The 20,177-nt window shown below is 44.8% G+C and overlaps 3 protein-coding genes and 1 pseudogene across 5 annotated transcripts in view; 2 read left to right on the top strand and 2 right to left on the bottom strand.

The window, feature by feature from the left end:
* Positions 1 to 1,843: 1,843 nt before the first annotated feature.
* LOC127674508 (germ cell nuclear acidic protein-like) lies at positions 1,844 to 6,283 on the bottom strand. Its single transcript, XM_052170256.1, has 6 exons — positions 6,259 to 6,283; positions 5,599 to 5,632; positions 4,234 to 4,310; positions 3,011 to 3,387; positions 2,435 to 2,902; positions 1,844 to 2,137 (listed from the first exon to the last, which is right to left on the bottom strand). Exons 1-6 carry the CDS (start codon positions 6,281 to 6,283, stop codon positions 1,844 to 1,846), a joined length of 1,275 nt encoding a protein of 424 aa, XP_052026216.1.
* A 381-nt stretch (positions 6,284 to 6,664) lies between these two features.
* On the top strand, positions 6,665 to 8,644 carry LOC127674507 (uncharacterized). The gene has a single exon (XM_052170255.1). The coding sequence runs from the start codon at positions 6,665 to 6,667 to the stop codon at positions 8,642 to 8,644; it is 1,980 nt and encodes a 659-aa protein (XP_052026215.1).
* Positions 8,645 to 14,506: 5,862 nt separating this feature from the next.
* Positions 14,507 to 14,949, top strand: LOC127674506 (UPF0547 protein C16orf87 homolog; annotated as a pseudogene).
* Positions 14,950 to 16,431: 1,482 nt separating this feature from the next.
* Positions 16,432 to 20,177, bottom strand: part of Ogt (O-linked N-acetylglucosamine (GlcNAc) transferase) — a 43,274-nt gene continuing 39,528 nt past the window's right edge. For all 3 annotated transcript variants that reach the window (XM_052171831.1, XM_052171830.1, XM_052171832.1), the window contains one exon: positions 16,432 to 18,660. In XM_052171831.1, the coding sequence (XP_052027791.1) occupies positions 18,486 to 18,660 (175 nt within the window). In that variant the 3' untranslated portion in view covers positions 16,432 to 18,485. The remainder of the gene's footprint in view (positions 18,661 to 20,177) is intronic.

Genomic DNA, 20,177 nt, shown 5'->3' with positions numbered 1-20,177 from the left:
GTTTCCAAGACTGCCCCAAGGCTGTTTCCAGACTACTTTGGCTGATTGGGCCCATCACATCAAAAGAGATGAACTTCATGTCATCCCACTGTCCCCCCCAAGGCAATCGGGCCTCTTGGTGTTACTGTGCTCGTCACATGTGCTGCTTTGTGGTGGACAACTCCTGGGAGAGGTTACACAGCTGCCCTAAGGACTTGGAGCTGTTGGGATTCCTCAGTATCTTTTAATGCCTCTATTGCCAACACTGTCTTTATACCTCTGAGTCTCTCATGCATGTGTACAGGTATGAATGGTGTGTATGTATGTATGCTTGTATGTGGTGATAAGTGTGATGAAGTGCCAGCCTAGGCCTTACTCTCCCGTCTCCCCCTCACTCCCTCTTCCCACCAGTGTATTCCTTCCCCTGAGCACAATGGTGTAGGTGACTCAGGGCCACACTGTCGATTTGATTGGCCAGGTTTCAGGTCAGTTTCCTTTGCTGTAGGATGATGGTAGTGTCTACTTGAAGATCCTGCAGCTACATGAGAGATGTGAAGGGGTGGTGACTCAGTGGCTGCTTCTCCACCTCTCAGGGCTCTTCCTCCACACCAGAGGCACCGTAGGGCAACTGAAAGTCAGTATCTGGACTCTTTATTCCCATTATAATAGTTTTCAGCCCTGATTCTGGCACCTGTTACTACTAGAGAGACACCTTTGGGCCTGCACATGTCCCACAGCCCACAACCTGTGATCAGGAGTTGTCTACCCCCACCCAAGTCCCATCTCAGGGCAGCCCCACACTGGAGTACAAGTGGCTAAGCTGAGCCCCAAAAGAGAAATGACCAGAGCAGAGGACACTACTGACTTGGAACTTCTGTGCTGGCTACCTGAGGTTCTTTGGGCTGAGTGGGCCAGGGCCCCAAGTCGTACCTGGTACCTGTTTTCTCTGACTCTTTACCCCCTTTCTGTTGTTCAACTACAGCCTTTGAACTGAGAATTTGCGACTTATTTTCCTGGTTATAAAAATAAAAAGGGCCACACCACATTTATAACAATAAAGAGTACAGGATCAATTTCCTTTCTCCTAATAAGAACCTGTTCAGCTAGGATCTGAGATTCCTGAAAAGTGTCCTCATGCTAATGAGGAATTTTGGTACTCTAAGCCTTTGTCCATCCTGGATGTTTCTACCCACAGTTCCCCAAAACTGTTTAAGCCTCAAATCACCCAAAGAAAAGTTGATCTGACTCTTTACACCTGGCCCTGGTGTGCTCATTTACCATATGTACTCACAGAGCTTCTGAACCCCACCCCCAGGCCCTCAATGGATCAGCTAACTATCCATGAGGGTGGGGACCACAGTATGTTAAAGTCCATATCCCCAGAAGCACCTTCACCCAATTTCTAAGTGAAATCTTGCCTTTTTGCCTTCTTCCAAGACCCACAGTACCAATAACTTCAACCAGAGACTTTGGAACCAGTAAAAGTGCCGTTTATTTAACAAGTTTATTAAACGTCTGTTACATGCCACTCACCAGGCTAGACCCTCACAGAATAAATCATAAAGAGTCCTCTTAATAACAGACTGAGAGGAGAAATTCAGCAAAGTTACAATACTTGAAAAAAACAAAAAACAAAAAACCTCTAAAACTGGGCACCTTGGAGGGAGAAACCCCTCTTCTGGCTGCATAGGAATTGATAATTATCCAGAGTCCAGGTTTGGGGATAATGACTCAGGATATCCTATGGACAGGGTATTCAGGAAAAACGCACTCCAGGAGGACTGAAGAGTTAAGTGCTAATATACTGGAGCATAAGAAAAATGGGCACTGGAGCTCCCCAACTCCATTTGCAAAAGGCCCCTTTTCACTTGCGTGCCTTTGCCCCTTTGCCTCTCCCTTTCCTTAAAACCATTCCTTTGGGGGAAGGAACAGGCTGTTCCATTGGAATGGGCTCATCAGGAGGACTAGTATTTTCAGATGTACTTGGCTGTGGGTCAGTCTTAACCTGTGGGTCAGTCTTACGGCGTTTTCTACGTGGCTTACTAGATGACATGCAAATAAATCTGTTCTTTCTCTTTCTTTTCCTTTGTTGTGCCAGCAGATAAGCAGCTCTTTTCTGCTTGGCTTCCTCAGCTGTCATTTCTTGCTCTGCCTCCTCCTTGGTGTCAGATTCTAGCTCCTCCTTGGTGTCAGATTCTAGCTCCCCCTTGGTGTCAGATTCAAGCTCCCCCTTGGTGTCAGATTCTAGCTCCCCCTTGGTGTCAGATTCTAGCTCCTGCTTGGTGTCAGATTCTAGCTCCTGCTTGGTGTCAGATTCTAGCTCCTGCTTGGTGTCAGATTCTAGCTCCCCCTTGGGCACAGATTCAAGCTCCCCCTTGATGTCAGATTCTAGCTCCCCCTTGGGCACAGATTCAAGTTCCCCCTTGGGCACAGATTCAAGCTCCTCCTTGGGCACAGATTCAAGCTCCCCCTTGATGTCAGATTCAAGCTCCCCCTTGGGCACAGATTCAAGCTCCCCCTTGATATCAGATTCCAGCTCCCCCTTAATGTCAGATTCTAGCTCCCCCTTGGGCACAGATTCAAGCTCTCCCTTGATATCAGATTCCAGCTCCCCCTTGGGCACAGATTCAAGCTCCCCCTTGATGTCAGATTCCAGCTCCCCCTTGGGCACAGATTCAAGCTCCCCCTTGATGTCAGATTCTAGCTCTCCCTTGGGCACAGATTCAAGCTCCCCCTTGATGTCAGATTCTAGTTCCCCCTTGGGCACAGATTCAAGCTCCCCCTTGATGTCAGATTCAAGCTCCCCCTTGATGTCAGATTCAAGCTCCCCCTTGATGTCAGATTCTAGCTCCCCCTTGGGCACAGATTCAAGCTCCCCCTTGGGCACAGATTCAAGCTCCCCCTTAGGCACAGATTCAAGCTCCTCCTTGAGCACAGATTCTAGCTCTCCCTTGGGCACAGATTCTAGCTCCTCCTTGGTATCAGATTCTAGCTCCCCCTTGGGCACAGATTCAAGCTCCCCCTTGGGCACAGATTCAAGCTCCCCCTTGGGCTCAGATTCAAGCTCCCCCTTGGGCTCAGATTCAAGCTGCCCCTTGAGCTCAGGCTCCCCCTCACGCTCAGGCTCCCCCTCACGCTCAGGCTCCCCCTCACGCTCCGGCTCCCCTCCCTGCTCAAGCTCACTTGATGGTTGGTTAGAACTCCCACAAAGATCCCATATTTCACAAACATCATGAGATGAAGGTGGATCAGAATCAATACATTCGACCACCTCCTTTTCAAGGACAGGCATTTGGCCCTCATCACTTTTCTGCTCAGAATCCTTTGAACCGAGGTTGCCATCTTCGTCATCAATAACAATTATTGGAAGCTTCTGATCTCCGGGATGATCAGTGTCAGAAGACTCGCCTGAAATTCAAGAGACATCTATAAATACACTCCTTCAATTCACTCTACGTAGACATTAGCAGAATATTGAGCACAAATTAATAAACTAAAAGTGGCTGAGTATTTGGACATTATAAATCACAGTTAAAAATCAGTTGTAGATTGTTTTCCCTCGATTTTGTATATTACTGAGAGCAATTTACAGATAAACTAGCAATGAAAGTATTATGCCCACTTTGAAATCACATTGTCTAAATAGCATGAGCTCAGTTGTTCTTAAAGACAAATCTGCTATTTTGTGGTCCATAGCAAAATAAGGGCAATTGATTCAATAAATTTGGATTTCATGTATAGCAAAAGTTAAAGTTCTAAGAAAGAATTGTTCTCTAAAAGTTAAAGTTCTCTAGCTTAGAAACTTGTTTAGTCATGTGTGACCTGGCTGAACGTTTGTAACTCACTACCTTAGACAATAATATATGGAGATAGTAGATGGCCCTGTTTACACTGTTAACCTCTCCCAAGGCCAGTCTCCACCAAGCTGGAAAGAAGGTAGAGCCTTTTACCCTCTCTTCTTCCTTGTCATTCCCACCTCTAAAGGATGTAAAAAGAGGAAGAGGGAGGAACACATCTCTAGACAGAACTCTATCCAAAGTCAAAGGCAGCAGGAAGAGAGTTAACTATGTTAGGAAGTAAACCAAGGTGTAGGGACCCAGCCATATCAACATCCAGTATATGATAGAGAAAGAAATGGTGGTCCTGGATATGAAAGCACAACAAACTTTGAGTTTTCAGAATCAGATTCTAAAACTGCTGCATGTAATAAGGCTTCAGAGCTCAGGTGTTCCTCTAAACAGGAATGATACTTGCCTCCACTGCTGATTTCACAGATCTTATCACTCTTTTCATCATGGGGATTGTCAGAGTCCGAGTCAATCACGACACAGCTAAGTAATAAGGTGGGGGGGGGGAAGAAAATATGAGCATAGTAGTCTTCTCTTCAGGGCATATTTTCTACAATAGGCAGGATAATTGGTTGTTTCCTTACACAACTCTGTCCCTCTTCATTGGAATTACTCTTTCAATTATTCCTGATTTTCCATCTTTCTATACACATTTCCTCCTCTTGCAGCCTTCCAAAAGGAAGCATCTGTCAGTTACTGAGAATAAACTGGGCCTTGTCAGAGTGCCAGTACTCAAATAGTTTTGGTGGAAGTGAAAAATTCATCAGGAAGATTATCATTCTTCATCAACTTCGACACGAATTTGTATAAGAGTATAGTGTCACAGAGGAAAGGTTTTCACTCTGACCCCTTGTCAACTTGACACAACCATATCACTGTTAAACCATAACCTTTCCTTCCTTGTGCATCACCAAATCACATATTAATAAGCACTGCAATATAAGCATTCAAAAATCTAAAAGTCCCTGGCTTTAAAATTCCAACCACTTAAAAATACAATCTCTTTTTAAACTATCCAGTCTTTTAATATCTAAATTCTAAAATCTCTTTTAAGTTCAAAAATCTCTCAACTATGGGCTTCTTTAAAACCAAAATTGTAGTAAGAACTTCCTAACTTCAAGAAAAATTAGTGCAGAGTCGCAATCTACATGAAACAAAACCAAACTCTCAAGTGTGTCAATAATTGCCTGTCTAATGTCTAGGATCCAGTCCTGATCTTCTAGGCTCCTCCTAAGGGTTGCTTCTCCACCCCCACCCTCGCAGCATGCCTAGCTTGTCTCCTAAGGTGAGGTATTTGAATTGGGAATCAATAATAATCACAGTACACTCAGAAGAGATCACCTGGAGGCAGGATCACAGAAGACAAGACCAGGGAAAAAATATCTATTTTTTTTTTTTTTTACCTGAGAGCGACTAGAAAATCATGACTCAAAGTCATTTTGAAAACTAATTAGCTGAGCATGATAGTGTATGTCTATAATCAGCACTTAAGCAGATGCTACAAGTTCAAATGCAACCTTATCTATATTGTGAGTTGCAGGTCAGTCAGGGATACATTGTGAGACCCAGACTCAAAAAGCCAAAAACTAGCCAAGCATGCTGGTACAGACCTTTAATCCCAGAAATCAGGAGGCAGGAGCAGGCAGAACTCTATTAGAGTCCACTGTGGTCTACAGAGAGTTCCAGGACAGCCAGGGTGACACAGTCAGACTGTCTCAAAAAAGCCAAAAACTAAAAAAAAAAGTCAAGTTTCAACAATTCTCCCACTTACCTGGTCTTTCTCTGTCTTGGCAATTCAGGCATGTCTAAGTCAAAGAAAGAAAAAGCATTAAGAAGCATGATCAAATCTAGTAGCTTGGCCAGGTAGTGGTGGCACAGCCTTTAATCCCAGCACTTGGGAGGCAGAGGCAGGCAGATTTCTGAGTTTGAGGCCAGCCTGGTCTACAGACTGAGTTCCAGGATAGCCGGGGCTACACAGAGAAACCCTGTCTCGAAAAAAATCAAATCCAAAAAATAAAAATCTAGTAGCTCACCTGTCTAGTAGCTCCTGAAAAATAGTTTACAAATTAATGCTAGTAAAATTTACATTTCCCTAAGACTGGAGACATAGGTCAGTTGTACTTACTTACACCTTAGGTTCTATGTCTAGCAATAAAATGACAAAGGGAGGATAGAAATAGAAGAGACAAAGAATTTTTATCTCCCATGAGAGACAGAGAAGAAATGAAAAAGACCCAGGAACCAAAAACACATAAGGGAAACATGAAGATCTTCCCCTGCTCTTGAAAGCAGAGAACTAAACTTTAACAACCCAGAGAGACTTTGGACAAACCTAGGAACAAATCAAGCCAAGTGTCCCAAATCTCATTTCAGTTATCTCTACAAAGACATTTAACCATGCACATTGCTGTTGAAAGAAGGCTCTACTCACATTCTTCGCTGCTGCTTGAATCCATGTTAAGAAAATAACTAGGGGGAAAAAAGAGATTTTTTTTTTAAATGAGGGTTACCAACAACATAGGCCATAAGGTATCAATGTTGGGAACAACCAGTTTCTGAAATGCAACATCAGAAGATGCTTTAAGCCCTTAAATGTGTTCAAGTTGGTCTCAATATTAAGACATTACCCACAAAGCAAAATAAGGATGTCTTAGATTAGACCCTGGGCTGGCTTTAAACCCTCATATAATGGAAGATGACCTTTAAATGTTTATCCTCCTACCTTCCCCTCTTAAGGACTGGGATTACAGTAGTATGCCTGCCAAGCCCAGCTTGGTGACTGAACCTAGGGTTTGATGCCTTCGCTGTCCTCTGCGTCCCACCGCGCCCCCCCCCCCATGGCCTTCGGCTTTTACCGTCGTCCCTGTCCCACCACCGCCCCCCACGGCCTTCACCATCGTCCCCGTGCCACCACTGCGCCCCCTCTCGGCCTTTGCCGTCGTCTGCCTCCCACCACTGCGCCCCCTCTCGGCCTTTGCCGTCGTCTGCCTCCCACCGCTGCGCCCCCTCTCGGCCTTTGCCGTCGTCTGCCTCCCACCGCTGCGCCCCCTCTCGGCCTTCGCCGTCGTCCCGTGCCACCACTGCGCCCCCTCTCGGCCTTCGCCGACGTCCGCATCCCACCGCGGCCCCCCTCACGGCCTTCGGCTTTTGCCGTCGTCCGCGGCCCACCGCGGCCCCCCTCACGGCCTTCGCTGTCAACCGCGGCCCACCGCGGCCCCCCCTCACAGCCTTCGCCGTCAACCGCGGCCCACCGCGGCCCCCCTCACGGTCTTCGCCGTCAACCGCGGCCCACCGCAGCCCCCCTCACGGCCTTAGGCTTTTGCCGTCGTCTGCGTCCCACCGCGGCCCCCCTCACGGCCTTCGCCGTCAACCGCGGCCCACCGCGGCCCCCCCTCACGGCCTTCGGCTTTTGCCGTCGTCCGCGGCCCACCGCCGGCCCCCTCACGGCCTTCGCCGTCAACCGCGGCCCACCGCGGCCCCCCCTCACGGCCTTCGCCGTCAACCGCGGCCCACCGCGGCTTCCCTCACGGCCTTCGCCGTCGTCCCCGTGCCACCACTGCGCCCCCTTTCGGCCTTCACCATCGTCTGCATCCCACCGCTGCGCCCCTTCACAGCCTTCGGCCTTCGCCGACGTCCGCATCCCACCGCGGCCCCCTCACGGCCTTCGGCTTTTGCTGTCGTCCGCGGCCCACCGCCGCTCCTCTCACGGCCTTCGCCGTCGTCCCCGTGCCACCACTGCGCCCCCTTTCGGCCTTCACCATCGTCTGCATCCCACCGCTGCGCCCCTTCACAGCCTTCGGCCTTCGCCGTCGACTGCGTCCCACCGCGGCCCCCCTCACGGCCTTCGGCTTTTGCCGTCGTCCGCGGCCCGGCCCACCGCTGCTCCCCTCACGGCCTTCGCCGTCAACCACAGCCCACCGCGGCCCCCCTCACGGCCTTCGCCGTCGACTGCGTCCCACCGCGGCCCCCCTCACGGCCTTCGGCTTTTGCCGTCGTCCGCGGCCCGGCCCACCGCCGCTCCCCTCACGGCCTTCGCCGTCAACCACAGCCCACCGCGGCCCCCCTCACGGCCTTCGCCGTCGACTGCGTCCCACCGCGGCCCCCCTCACGGCCTTCGGCTTTTGCCGTCGTCCGCGGCCCACCGCCGCTCCCCTCACAGCCTTCGCCGTCAACCACAGCCCACCGCGGCCCCCCTCACGGCCTTCGCCGTCGACTGCGTCCCACCACGGCCCTCCTCACGGCCTTCGGCTTTTGCCGTCGTCCGCGTCCCACCGCCGTCGCCCCTCACGGCCTTCGCCGTCGTCCCTGTGCCGCCGCGGCCCCCCCTCACCGCCTTCGGCTTTCGCCGTCATCTGCGTGCCACCGCTGCGCCCCCTCACGGCCTTCGCCATCATCCCGTGCCGCTGCTGCCTCCCCCCCCCACCCCCACCCCCCTCCACGGCCTTCGCAGTCGTCCCCGTGCCGCCACTGCTCCACCTTACGTCATCCCGTGCTGCCGCTGCGCCCCCTCACGGCCTTTGGCATTCGCACGTGCCACCTCCCCCCTGCCCCGCCCACGGCCTTCGCCGTCGTCCGTGTCCCACCGCCACGCCCCTTCACGGCCTTCGGCCTTCGCCGTCGTCCGCGTCCCACCGCCGCCCCCCTTCACGGCCTTCGGCCTTCGCCGTCGTCCGCGTCCCACCGCCGCCCCCCTTCACGGCCTTCGGCCTTCGCCGTCGTCCGCGTCCCACCGCCGCCCCCCTTCACGGCCTTCGGCCTTCGCCGTCGTCCGCGTCCCACCGCCGCCGCCCCCCCAAGGCCTTCTCAAGGCCGGCTAACAGTTGGCCATCGGCTGTGTCCGCCCCGCATCCTCACAGCCGGCTCAAGACTCTCAAGATCACCCCACTTGATATCTAATGGTTGTCCATGTCCCATCCCACACCTCAGTTCCTCAGGAGCCTCTCAAGGCCTTCGCATCAAACCCAAGGCCTCAGCCGCACTCCCAGTCCCACTCTGCACTTGTTTTCTGTGGGGGAAACCGGTCTTACCCGGCATTATTACTAAAGTTGCCAAGTTCAACACAGAACTCAAGTCTGTGTACTTTTCATTAAAGCCACTACGCTAAAATGAGACCAGTGCCCACCTTAGTCCACCATTTGAGAACTGGCTTTCCTGTGTCGGCGTCCGCGTCCAGCGACAGCTCACGACCGCCAACGGCTCCCGAGCGTTCTAAAATGGGCGCGCTCAGCACAGCGCCTTTTATAGGGTGCCCCCGGGGAACATGGGAACTGACGTATTCCCGCCCTTTCTGCCCCCACCTATCACGGTTGAATACAAAGCAAATTTAAATTCTAGAACTATGAATGTGTGATACCAGCTCCAGTGCTTCCCATACTGCTCAGTACTGAAGTGCGCCATTTGAATATAAAGCTGTAACTGAAGCAAGTCTGTGGCTAACGGCTAAAGGTCTCGAGCAACCCATGCACCCATTTTGTTTTTGAGATCTGGTCTCTGTAGACCAGGCTAGCTGGGAATTCAGCATAATCCATAAGGCAAACCTTTAGAGTAACGGGATTACAAATGTGTACCCACTATGCCCGGTTTCTAGCAACTTTCTGAGTGACTGAAAAACACCAAATTGTCTTTTTTTTTTTTCTTTTTTATTTGTTCTTTTGAGGCAAGGTTTTTCTGCGTAGCACTGGCTGTCCTGGAACTGGCGCTATAAAATAGCAGACTGGCCTCGAACTCAAAGATCCATCTGCCTCTGCCTCCCTGCCCCTCTGCCTCTCTGCCCCTCTGCCTCTGCCTCTGCCTCTGCCTCTGCCTCTGCCTCTCTGCCTCTCTGCCTCTCTGCCTCCCAAGTGCTGGGATTAAAGTCATGGCACCAAGCCTGGTGACATACCTTACTTGAATTCCCAAATGTTTTAAAAGTTTGTCTATGTGATCTTCCAACTACCTTAAGCACTTGCAGAAAAGGACTATTTAGACCCCTAGATAAGAGAAAGGAGGAGCAATGGAAAAATATCTAGTGACACAGAACTGTGGTGTCAGACCGTGGAGAAAAAAAAAAGGAAGTTGGTTACTTTAAAGTTCGCAGTGACCATTCCAAACACAAGAAAAAGCCAGTACTTTTTACACCGTTCCTTCCTCTGGCAGACACTTATATACTTCACGATTATTTTTGACCGCATAATACAAAAGAAACATCCCATGCATTTAGGTGCTAAGCATCATTCTAGGTGTTCTGTGTGGGCTTAAACCTGAGGGGGCTAGGCATGGTGTTGCAGACCTTTAAGCCTTTAATCCCAGGATTTGGGAAATAGAGGGAGGCAGACTACTGAGTCTGCATAGTGAGTTTGAGAACAACCACATAGTGAAACCTGTCTTGGAAAAAAAGGTAGCCGAGGGGCTGGAGAGATGCCTGGTTCAGTGGGTTAAGAGCAGTTTTTCTTACAGAGGATCTGGGTTCAATTCCCAGCACCCAATCAGTGTCTCACGACCACCACTCCAGTTCTAGGGAATCTAGTGCCCTCTTCTGACCTCCTAAGGCACTAAGCACACACATGACACACAGACACACATGCAAGCAAAACCACATACATAGAAAATAAATTTAAAAAGAAAATCTAAATAACCTAATAAATCTAAAAATTAAAAAAAATCTTAAAAAAAAATACAGGAGGCTGGAGAGATGCCTCTTTGGTTAGGAGCACTGGATGCTCTTCCAGAGGTCCTGAGTTCAAATCACAGCAACCACATGGTGGCTCACAACCATCTGTAATGGAATCTGATACTCTCTTCTGGTATGTCTGAAAACAGTGACAGTGTACTCATAGACATGAAATAAATAAATAATTAAAAAAAAAACTTGAGTCTAGCCCAAAGGGCAGTAGCAGGCCTCAGGAAGCTGAGGCAAAAGTATCCTTTGAACAGGAAGTCCAGGAGCCCAGGAGCCCAGCGAGACAAAAGTAAAGTCTTGTTTTGAAACAATTAAAAATTCAATGTTAGGGCCAGAGAAGATGGTTCGGCAAATAAAATGCTCATTGAGCAATCGTAAGCATAGATCTTCAGACCCCAAACCCAGGCACCTCATTAATCTCAGTGCTTGGAGATGGGGTACAGCAGGAGGGACTAGGTAGGCAACCAAGAGATATTTTTGGGGAGTGGGGGTCCAGAAAAGGGGAAATAATTTGAAATGTAAATATATCAATAAAAAAATCAAAACAGTAACCTCAAAAGATAGAGAGCCATTTGTGGCCTACACACATACAGATGATACATACACCATTGCATCTCTCTTAACAATTAAAATATGTAGGGCTGAAGAGAAGGCGAGGTGGTTAAGAGAACTGTCTGCTCTTTCAGAGCTCCTGGGTTATTCCTGGCAACCACATGGCAGCTCACTACTCTCTATAACTCGAGGTCCAGGGATCCAACACCCTTTTGGGCCTCTGTCTGTACATGGTTTACGGACATGCATGTGCACCCATGCACATAAAAAATATTAAAATAGCCAGGCAGTGGTAGCGCACGCCTGTAAGTAATCCCAGCACTCTGGGAGGCAGAGGCAGGCAGATTTCTGAGTTCGAGGCCAGCCTGGTCTACAGAGTGAGTTCCAGGACAGCCAGGGCTACACAGAGAAACCCTGTCTCGAAAAAAAAAATATTAAAATGCAATGTTAACACTCTTATATTAAAAGGTCAAACAACTAAAAAGTAGCATAGCTAGAACTCGATTTTAACAGCACTAGTTCCAAACTGTACTATTCCTTACTGAATTGCCAATGAATGAATGAATGAACAGCTTCCTGAACTAATAAATGGGTAACTTTCTCCCTCCTCCATAAAAATGGAGAATCCTTGACTATATGGATTAGAAGTATAAACTAAGAATCTAAATAGTAGGTATAAGAAACTACCCTATCAGCTGGGCAGTGATGACACACGCTTGTAATCCCAGCACTCTGGGAGGCAGAGGCAGGCAGATTTCTGAGTTCGAGGCCAGCCTGGTCTACAGAGTGAGTTCCAGGACAGCCAGGGCTACACAAAGAAACCCTGTCTTGAAAAAACCAAATCCAAAAAACAAACAAACAAACAAACAAACAAAAAAAGAAACTACCCTATCCCCACCTCACTCCCCAAAAGTAACAACCTACATAGGAAGCCATCAAAGAAAACTCTTAAAACTTGTGATAAGGATGTGATAAGTATTCTCCACAATTGAGGGCTTCTGGTAGTTCTGATGGGGACTTTCTTTAAGGGGCTGGCCACTGGGGGTTTGACCATACTCCAGTGACTATATGGGAAATACAAACTGAATTTGCTTTCTTCTTCTTTTTCAGGAGGAAGCAGAACTGGGAAGACTGGGAAATGAGTATGACTAGGGTTCATGATGTAAAATTCCTAATTAATCAATAAAATGTGTATATATAAAATATTATATGTATATATTTCATATATATTTATATATAAATGTGTATTATATTATATTTATATTTATAAATATCTAAATATATTTATATTTTTATTATATATAATAAACAAAAACACAAGCCACCTGTGGTATTATATATTATATATCATATTATATATTATATTTTATATAGTATTATATTATATTATAATATTGATAATATTAATATGGTATGTTAATATAATATATTATCAAATATAATAATATATTGTATTCTGCATTATTATATTTTTATATTATTATATTTGTATATATATATATATATAAAATAAAGAAAAACCTAAGCTACCTGTGGTAGTACATACCTATACTTCCCAGAACTTGAGATGTGGAGGATAAATTCAAGACAAGTCTGAACAATGTTATAAAAACTTTCTGAAAAACAAAAATCTTCAAATAAAAGTTATAAGTCAAATTAATTCTCAGCCAGGAATGGCATATACCTGTAATTCCAGGACTCAGGAACTTGAAGCAAAATCTTAAGTTTGAAGTCAGCCAAGGTTATGTAGCTATTAAAACCAAAATCAACAAAACAAAACAAAACAGTAGGGCATGATGGAAGGCTTGTGATCTCTTTCACATCACAGGAGGATCTGAAGTCCAAGGCCAGCTTTAGCTACATGGAATCCTGTTTAAAATCAACACACAAAAAGGTAAATTACAAGCCGGGCAGTGGTGGCGCATGCCTTTAATCCCAGCACTTGGGAGGCAGAGGCAGGCAGATTTCTGAGTTTGAGGCCAGCCTGGTCTACAGAGTGAGTTCCAGGACAGCCAGGGCTATACAGAGAAACCCTGTCTCAAAACAAACAAACAAACAAAAACAAAAAAAAAAAAACAAAAAAGGGTAAATTACAGGCAGTTCAGAGGTTATAGAACTGTACTCTGTCAGGCAATTCTTTGAATGCAGGCAGAGCCAATGCTGAAAGAGATGCTGCTGTAAACAGCGAGGATGAAGTGCAGGCTCTGAAGGATGGCCACCTGACTTCATCCTGTACCGCTGTGATGGGGCTAACCTCTCCTCCTGTACCATCTTATTTGCTTAAGACCGGGTTTCACTATTTAGCCTGGGATGTCCTTGAAACCTCTTGTAATTCTCCTGTCTCAGCCTCACAGTGCTGGGATTTTATAATTGAGTCAGAATATATAGATCCCAAGACTATTAATCATTCGGACTCACGGCACCCAGTTTCCAACAAACATATATCCATGTTAGGGCTTTGGGCGCACAATAAAGTAAGTTAAAAAAAAAGAAAATCTGAAAGTTTACTTGAAATAACCATTTCTGCCTTTTTTGTTTTCAAGATGGTTTCTCTGTGTAACAGCCCTAGCTGTCCTGGAACTTTATAGACCAGGCTGACGTCAAACTCACAAAGGTCCACCTGCTCCTGCCTCTGGAGCACTTGGGTAAAAGTCATGTGCCACTATGCATGGGTTTGTTTTGGTTGTTTGGTTTTCCAAGCCAGGTTTTGTATACTCTTGGTCTTGTACAGTTTATGTCCTAGAACTAACTAGCTCTGTAGACCAGGCTGGGCAGCTTCTTCCTCCCTAATGCTCGAATTAAAAGCATTTGCCACTTTCTTCAGGATTACATCAGCAAAATCTCTGACAGCCTTGGACTCTCAGGAGCACTCAGACTGTGTGAATGAGGGCCATTGATTGCTTTTTCTGTTTTCTAGTTTGTTGGCACACTTTGGGAGCAAAGCTGTGGGGATAGACTTTCCTGTGATTTCCTTATCAAGGATTATTATCAGTGTTTTGTGTTGGGATGTTAATAAGTATATTTACAACAGACAAAACTACCAAAAAAGCTATGGGTTTGTTTTGGTTTTTTGGTTTTCCAGGCCAGGGGTAGTATAGTCTTGGTCTTGTATAGTCTATGTTCTACAACTAACTAGCTCTGTAGAGCAGGCTGGGCAGCTTCTTCCTCCCTAATGCTGGAAGTAAAAGCATTTGCCACCCCACTCCCATTTCCTCCCTTTTTAATGTGTATGAGTTTTGCCTGCATGTGTGTATATGCACCATGTTAATTTTAATTTTATAAGTACTTAACCTGTATGTATATCTGTATGCCACAGGAGGGCAAAAGAGGGTGTCAGAGCCTCCAACCTGCACACAGCCCTGTGCACGCACATGCATGCCTCCAGGGCCGGGTCGCAGCTGGAGTGAGGACGCGCTCTGTGGAGCTATGGAGCTATGGTGCTGCTTCCACAGCTGCTCAGGAGGGAAGCATGTCTGCAAATCCAGCCAAGAATATGAAGATGGCCACCAAATTGTGCTCTGAGTGTGACCAATAGAGTCCTGTTGTGTGTAAATCATGTCCCTGTGGTTAAGTATTTATTAGCAGAAAACTACTAAATGCAAAACATCCAGAGAAATCACCACTGTCTACAGAAAACAAGCACCAGGCCAAGAGGAGGCAGAGAGAATGAGAGAAGATAAATTCTACAGTAAATAAAGATTTAGAAAACAGAAAGAGATCTTTAAGTAACAGCCATTCAGATCGTATCAGACAAGGAAGAGAAAGACCAAAAATGTATCCGCCAAAAATGGCGAGGAAGAGAGAAAACAGGAAAAGGAAATTGACATCTATGCTAACTTCTCTGATGAGAAGGCTTTCGTGGTATTTTCAGTTGCCTTGGTGGAAATAGAAAGATTATTTCCCCCTTTTTAATGTGTATGAGTTTTGCCAGACATATTCTGATATTTGTCTTCAAAAATCTCACTTTGCCACTTTCTTCAGGATTACATCAGCAAAATCTCTGACAGCCTTGGACTCTCAGGAGCACTCAGACTGTGTGAATGAGGGCCATTGATTGCTTTTTCTGTTTTCTAGTTTGTTGGCACACTTTGGGAGCAAAGCTGTGGGATAGACTTTCCTGTGATTTCCTTATCAAGGATTATTATCAGTGTTTTATGTTGGGATATTAATAAGTGTATTTACAACAAACAGACAAAACTACCAAAAAAGCTCCCAAACTGGATGGATATTTACAGGTCGAAGGGAGAGGAGTGTCGGTGGAATGCACAGACTAGAGCAGCTGCCGTGCATGGGAGTTTCCTGAAGTCCTGTCAGGAGAGAGACTTGTAACTGTGTGTATTTCAGGCTTTCACCATTAACAGATTGCATATATACGATCCACTGACTTTTAATAAATGGGTAATTGATATTTTATTGGAGAATTACAAATATAGATTATAAATTCTGTCTTCAGTTGACCCTTTTCTTGGACGTTATTTTAATGATTTAAGGTAGAAGTTATATTTTCAGAATCTTTCTAGACAGTTTGGAAATTTGGGTGCTATATGAAGAAAAGCATTTAAGGCGGTATCATATTTCAGATATAGACACCTTGTTTTCTTGAATGTTTATTGGTTTTAAATCTTTTGTTATCAAGATGGTGTCTGTTTACCTAAACAGAGATATATAAATTGCAAAATATTTCTTAGCTACTTGTGAACAGTGATGTTTTGTCTGAATGAATGTTCATTTATGTATAATTCTGATAATTATTTAAACTGTTAATTCATCCTGGAAAAAATAAACCTTAATATTGAAAGTAAGTAGATAAAAAGACAAAAGAGAGGGTGTCAGATCCCCTAGATCTGGAATTACAATTTGCCAAGTAGATGTTGGGAATCAAACCTGAGGCCTCTGGAAGAACACCCAGTGCTGTCAACTGCTAAGCAATCTCTCCAGCTCTAAATGTTTCCCTTTTATGTCTCTGAAAAAGCTGGAAGCCAAACTTGTGGCCAAGTTTGTACACAGTAGAAGGAAAATAGTTCTGTCTGCAAATAGCTTTAAAAAAAAAAAGACTAGTCCATATAAAGAATGAGACTATCAAAAAATATATCGAATAAAAAAAAAAAGAATGAGACTATATAGGCTGGAGCTACAGCCCAATAGTAATATACTTGCTTGATAATCTTCAGAATGGACGGTAAACAACAACCCATGAAAACCTACATGGGTATTTGGGGCTCTGTTTCCCCTTAATGGACTATTTACCATCTCCAACCGTCCCATCACAAAGAAAATAATTTAATTCCTAATATAAACTTAAAGTAAGCAGACGCTTCTGGTTGTATTGTTTCAAGCTATTAAAGAATAGGTTTCATCAGTAATACTATAATAGACAAAATACACCAAGCCATGTTAAGGGGAAATCATCCATTTATTTTTTAAAGATCGCAAGACAACATCTGAATTTCTGGAGCACAATTTTAAAGGCTTTACTTTTTCAATAAAGCAGAGTATAATAGAAAAAAAAACAAATGAGTTTCCAGTAATATCTATTACTCTATCCAGAATTAGGTCTTCCACAGACAGGTTACCTGGAAATAAAGCCTGTTACAATAAGCAAAGCTTTAATCGCAGTGGCTACTTCTCGTGCCAGAAAAAAAAGTTCATCCCCTATAGGAGGAATGATGTGCTCTGTAAACGGCCAGAGATCTCAGCCTCAGCCTCACTGGAAGTCTGTTATCTAATCCCACACTTAGTAGTTCAGTGAATTTTGAAAGTCAGTTTACCTGTAACCATGCTGGCAATCTTTTAACTGATATTTATTCAGTTAAAAAATAAATTAAGAAATCTCTTAACTGATGTTCCTTGATTTACATTACTAAAGGTACACAGTTCACACAATGCAATTCTGTTATCAGAATTACATGAGACTCCTTGCTTAGGTTTTAATTAGCAGTACGAATCACAAATTCAAGTTCTTAATTATCAATAATTTGTCAGCTAAGGTACATTCAGGCAATAGCTGCACTCCGGAATAGGTGCCTAGATGCTTTGGAAAGACGACATCTACAGCACTACTAACAGATAAGACTGACGTGTGACTGGAGAATGTAAGTGCAGTAGAGCAGCACAAACATGAATATGTTTAAGCTTCAAGCCCTCCACCCTTTATGGAAATGCAACTGGATTTTACCATCAAGAACTCAAGCTCCATGAGGGCCAGTGTCTAATTGGTAGTCCAAACCAAGCGGTGGTACAGTTCACTACTACCAAGGCTGAATCCACAGATTTTGAAACTAAGTCCAGACAATATATCCTAACACGGTCGAAAAAATAACTGCCTGTATAGACAGATGGTTCTTCAGAGCTTTTACCTCTAAATCTGTCAGTGAATATTATGTAATGTACTGGAGAGAGCTGTAACTTACTAATCAAATATTTGAATACTTATATACTTACCTGGGATTTCATTTCTGCTGAAAGAAATAGGAAGAACAGGACTCACTTTAAAAAAAAACAAACTTTAGAAAGGAAGGTAAAAATCTTATCACACACTATCACTTTTGGAAGCAGCATAGGAGGGGCAGTCAAGGGCTGAAACACTGGTGAAATAGGTAAAACTTAGGAAAAAAAAACTACATTATTATCAATAACAGTACCACAACTGTGACCTTCATGATTAATATTCACTCCTAAGAATTTTCATTTGGCACCAGATGGCGTGTTTAAGAGAAACACTCTGGGATGTCTGAAAGCAGACTTGGTTTTGTTAGCAGTCACAGGAGAATTTAAAGGGGGGCTGGGGGCTGAAGGTAGGCTGTGGAAAACAGGCTGAAAAATCTTAAGTCATCATCTAAACAAAGCACTGACAGTGCCAAGCATTAGGTCAGACACTAAAATGACTGATATAGGCTCATGTGGTTTATAAAACCTATAAAAAGACTACACCAGCAAGGTCCCTGTCACCCTGTCAAGAGTTCAGACACTAAAACAGGAAGCAACGTTTTAGTTTAAAACCTCAGAAGAATCAAGATCACTTCACATGAGTAAAAATACCTGAAAGCAAACATTTTTAAAAGCTCCAAAACCCAAAATATAACAACAACAACAAAAAAGGATCAGAAGACTTAATCCACGGAATCACAAGATGGCTGGTTAATCTATATCTCCCTCCACACTAAGCATCCCATGGAAGACCCCAGGGAGACCAGACCTTCCAGACCTGTGCACCAACTGTTTGCTGCAAAACTCTAGAGATTCCTTGTGGAATAGCAGTTTCTTATTTCTTGTCTCCCTATCATGCAGGAAGTTAAGTCTGGCTGTGCTATTCTATTATCATTATATATCACCCGGCTGTAACACAGTACTATACAGATAAGCACAAAGCATGTTATCTAGTTCCCTTTCCCCCAAAAGGTTGAGGCTCAGGTATAGGGGTAATCAATTCTCCTGTGGGCAGTCTTTATTCAGGCTGATTCAGTGACTTCAACAGGCTTAATCATGTGGTCAGGTTTGTTGCCAGCTGCATAATGCTCCCACATCTGCAGATAGAGCCGCTCTAATTCCATTGTGTATTGTTTGGTGTTGAACAGAGGGCTAGATATTCTCTGTTTCCAGACTTTGCCACGAATTTTCTTCAGGCTAGGTGGTAAAAAGAAAGAGAACCAATTTTTACAAACCAGAAAACTCAGAACCAGATTGTATAAATATCTAGCCACTTTTCTGGCAAAATAAGACCAAAGTTATACTTTTTTCCAATTAACCTGTCAACTTAACACAAACTAAAATCATCCGGGAAGAGAGACACCACATATATGTATGTATCTGTGTGTGTATGCGTATATGTGCGTATGTATGTATGTATATGTGTGTGTGTGTATGTGTGTGTGTGTGTGTGTGTGTGTGTGTGTGTGTGTGTGTATGTATGTATGTATGTATGTATGGAGAGAGAGAGAGAGCGCACTGCTCTAATTCCATTGTGTATTGTTTGGAATATATATATTCCTAATGCTGAGATTACACGTATGGGTCGCCATGCCCAATCTGGAAATTCTTTTATATATATGCGCCTATACATACAAACTACTAAGGTGCACTCTGTGGTAAAATGTTCGCCTAGCATATAGAAAGTACCTCACCTAAAAACGTAGTATTGAATTCTAATGAATGATACTTATTCTGAAGTGTTCTATCCTTATGTCTACTGCTTAAAAATGCACCCAAAAAATGAGTGGCTCATTGAGAATATGAAAAGGTAAAAAATATATATAATACACCAATAAAATGAGAATACAACAGCATGATCTAAGTAGCAGATGTAATAGTGTTTATTGTAAAATTGGAATCTTCATAACTAAATGTAGGGATAAAAATTTTTATGGGGGCTGGAGAAATAGCTCAGGGGTTAAGAACACTGACTGCTCTTTCAGAGGTCCTGAGATCAATTCCCAGCAACCACATAGTGGCTCACACCATCTGTAATGGGATCGGATGCTCTCTTCTGGTGTGTCAGAAGGCAGAGACACTGTACTTACATACATAAAATAAATCTTAAAAAAAATTTATGAAGCCAGGCACAGTGATTCACATGAGAGGCAGAGGCAGGCTTATCTCTGAGATTGAGGCCAGCCTGGTGTACAGAGCAAGTTCCAGGACAGCCATGGGTACACAGAGCAACCCCATCTCAAAACAAAAAAAGCCAAAGCAAACAAAAAAGCAAAAACAAAAGAAGAAAAAGCCAGTGGTAAAAGGAAAGCATAGTTTTCTCTTAGTATGGTGGCAGTCATAGTGCCCAAATCTGGGGAGCCAGGGCAAGGAGAATCAAGTTCAAGGTTAACCTGAGCTACACCACAGGTAAAGTCGCCTATCAAACAGAACTCAAATGGTGGAAGGAGAAACCTGGCTTCTCTAAGTTGTCCTCTGAACTCCCCATGTACACCATTTCCACATATATACACATAGCAAACAAATAAATGTTTAGAAATGTTATGATTCCTGATGACATTCTGCTATAGCCACAGATCAGTGCCTAGCCCAGTCCTCAGAGTGGCTTCCTCCTGCAGCTGATGGGATCAGGTGCAACATTAGGTGGAGAGAGACCAAACCGAAGACCTCCTTCAGGTTCCTCCCCTTGGAGCTCAAGGAACGTCAGAGGAGAG

This window comes from Apodemus sylvaticus, chromosome X (genome assembly GCF_947179515.1).
Source record: "Apodemus sylvaticus chromosome X, mApoSyl1.1, whole genome shotgun sequence".
NCBI lineage: Eukaryota > Metazoa > Chordata > Mammalia > Rodentia > Muridae > Apodemus > Apodemus sylvaticus.
This window is presented reverse-complemented; position numbering and strand designations above follow the sequence as displayed.

Bases quoted from the DNA above. Each gene is read 5' to 3' on its own strand.
- LOC127674507 (XM_052170255.1), top strand. From the start codon at position 6,665: ATGGCCTTCGGCTTTTACCGTCGTCCCTGTCCCACCACCGCCCCCCAC.
- LOC127674508 (XM_052170256.1), bottom strand. From the start codon at position 6,283: ATGGATTCAAGCAGCAGCGAAGAAT. The intron at 4,311-5,598 runs GTAAGTGGGAGA...CTTATTACTTAG, and splicing joins CCAAGACAGAGAAAGACCAG to CTGTGTCGTGATTGACTCGG. The intron at 2,138-2,434 runs GTGCCCAAGGAG...TCTGACACCAAG, and splicing joins TCAAGGGGGAGCTTGAATCT to GAGGAGGCAGAGCAAGAAAT.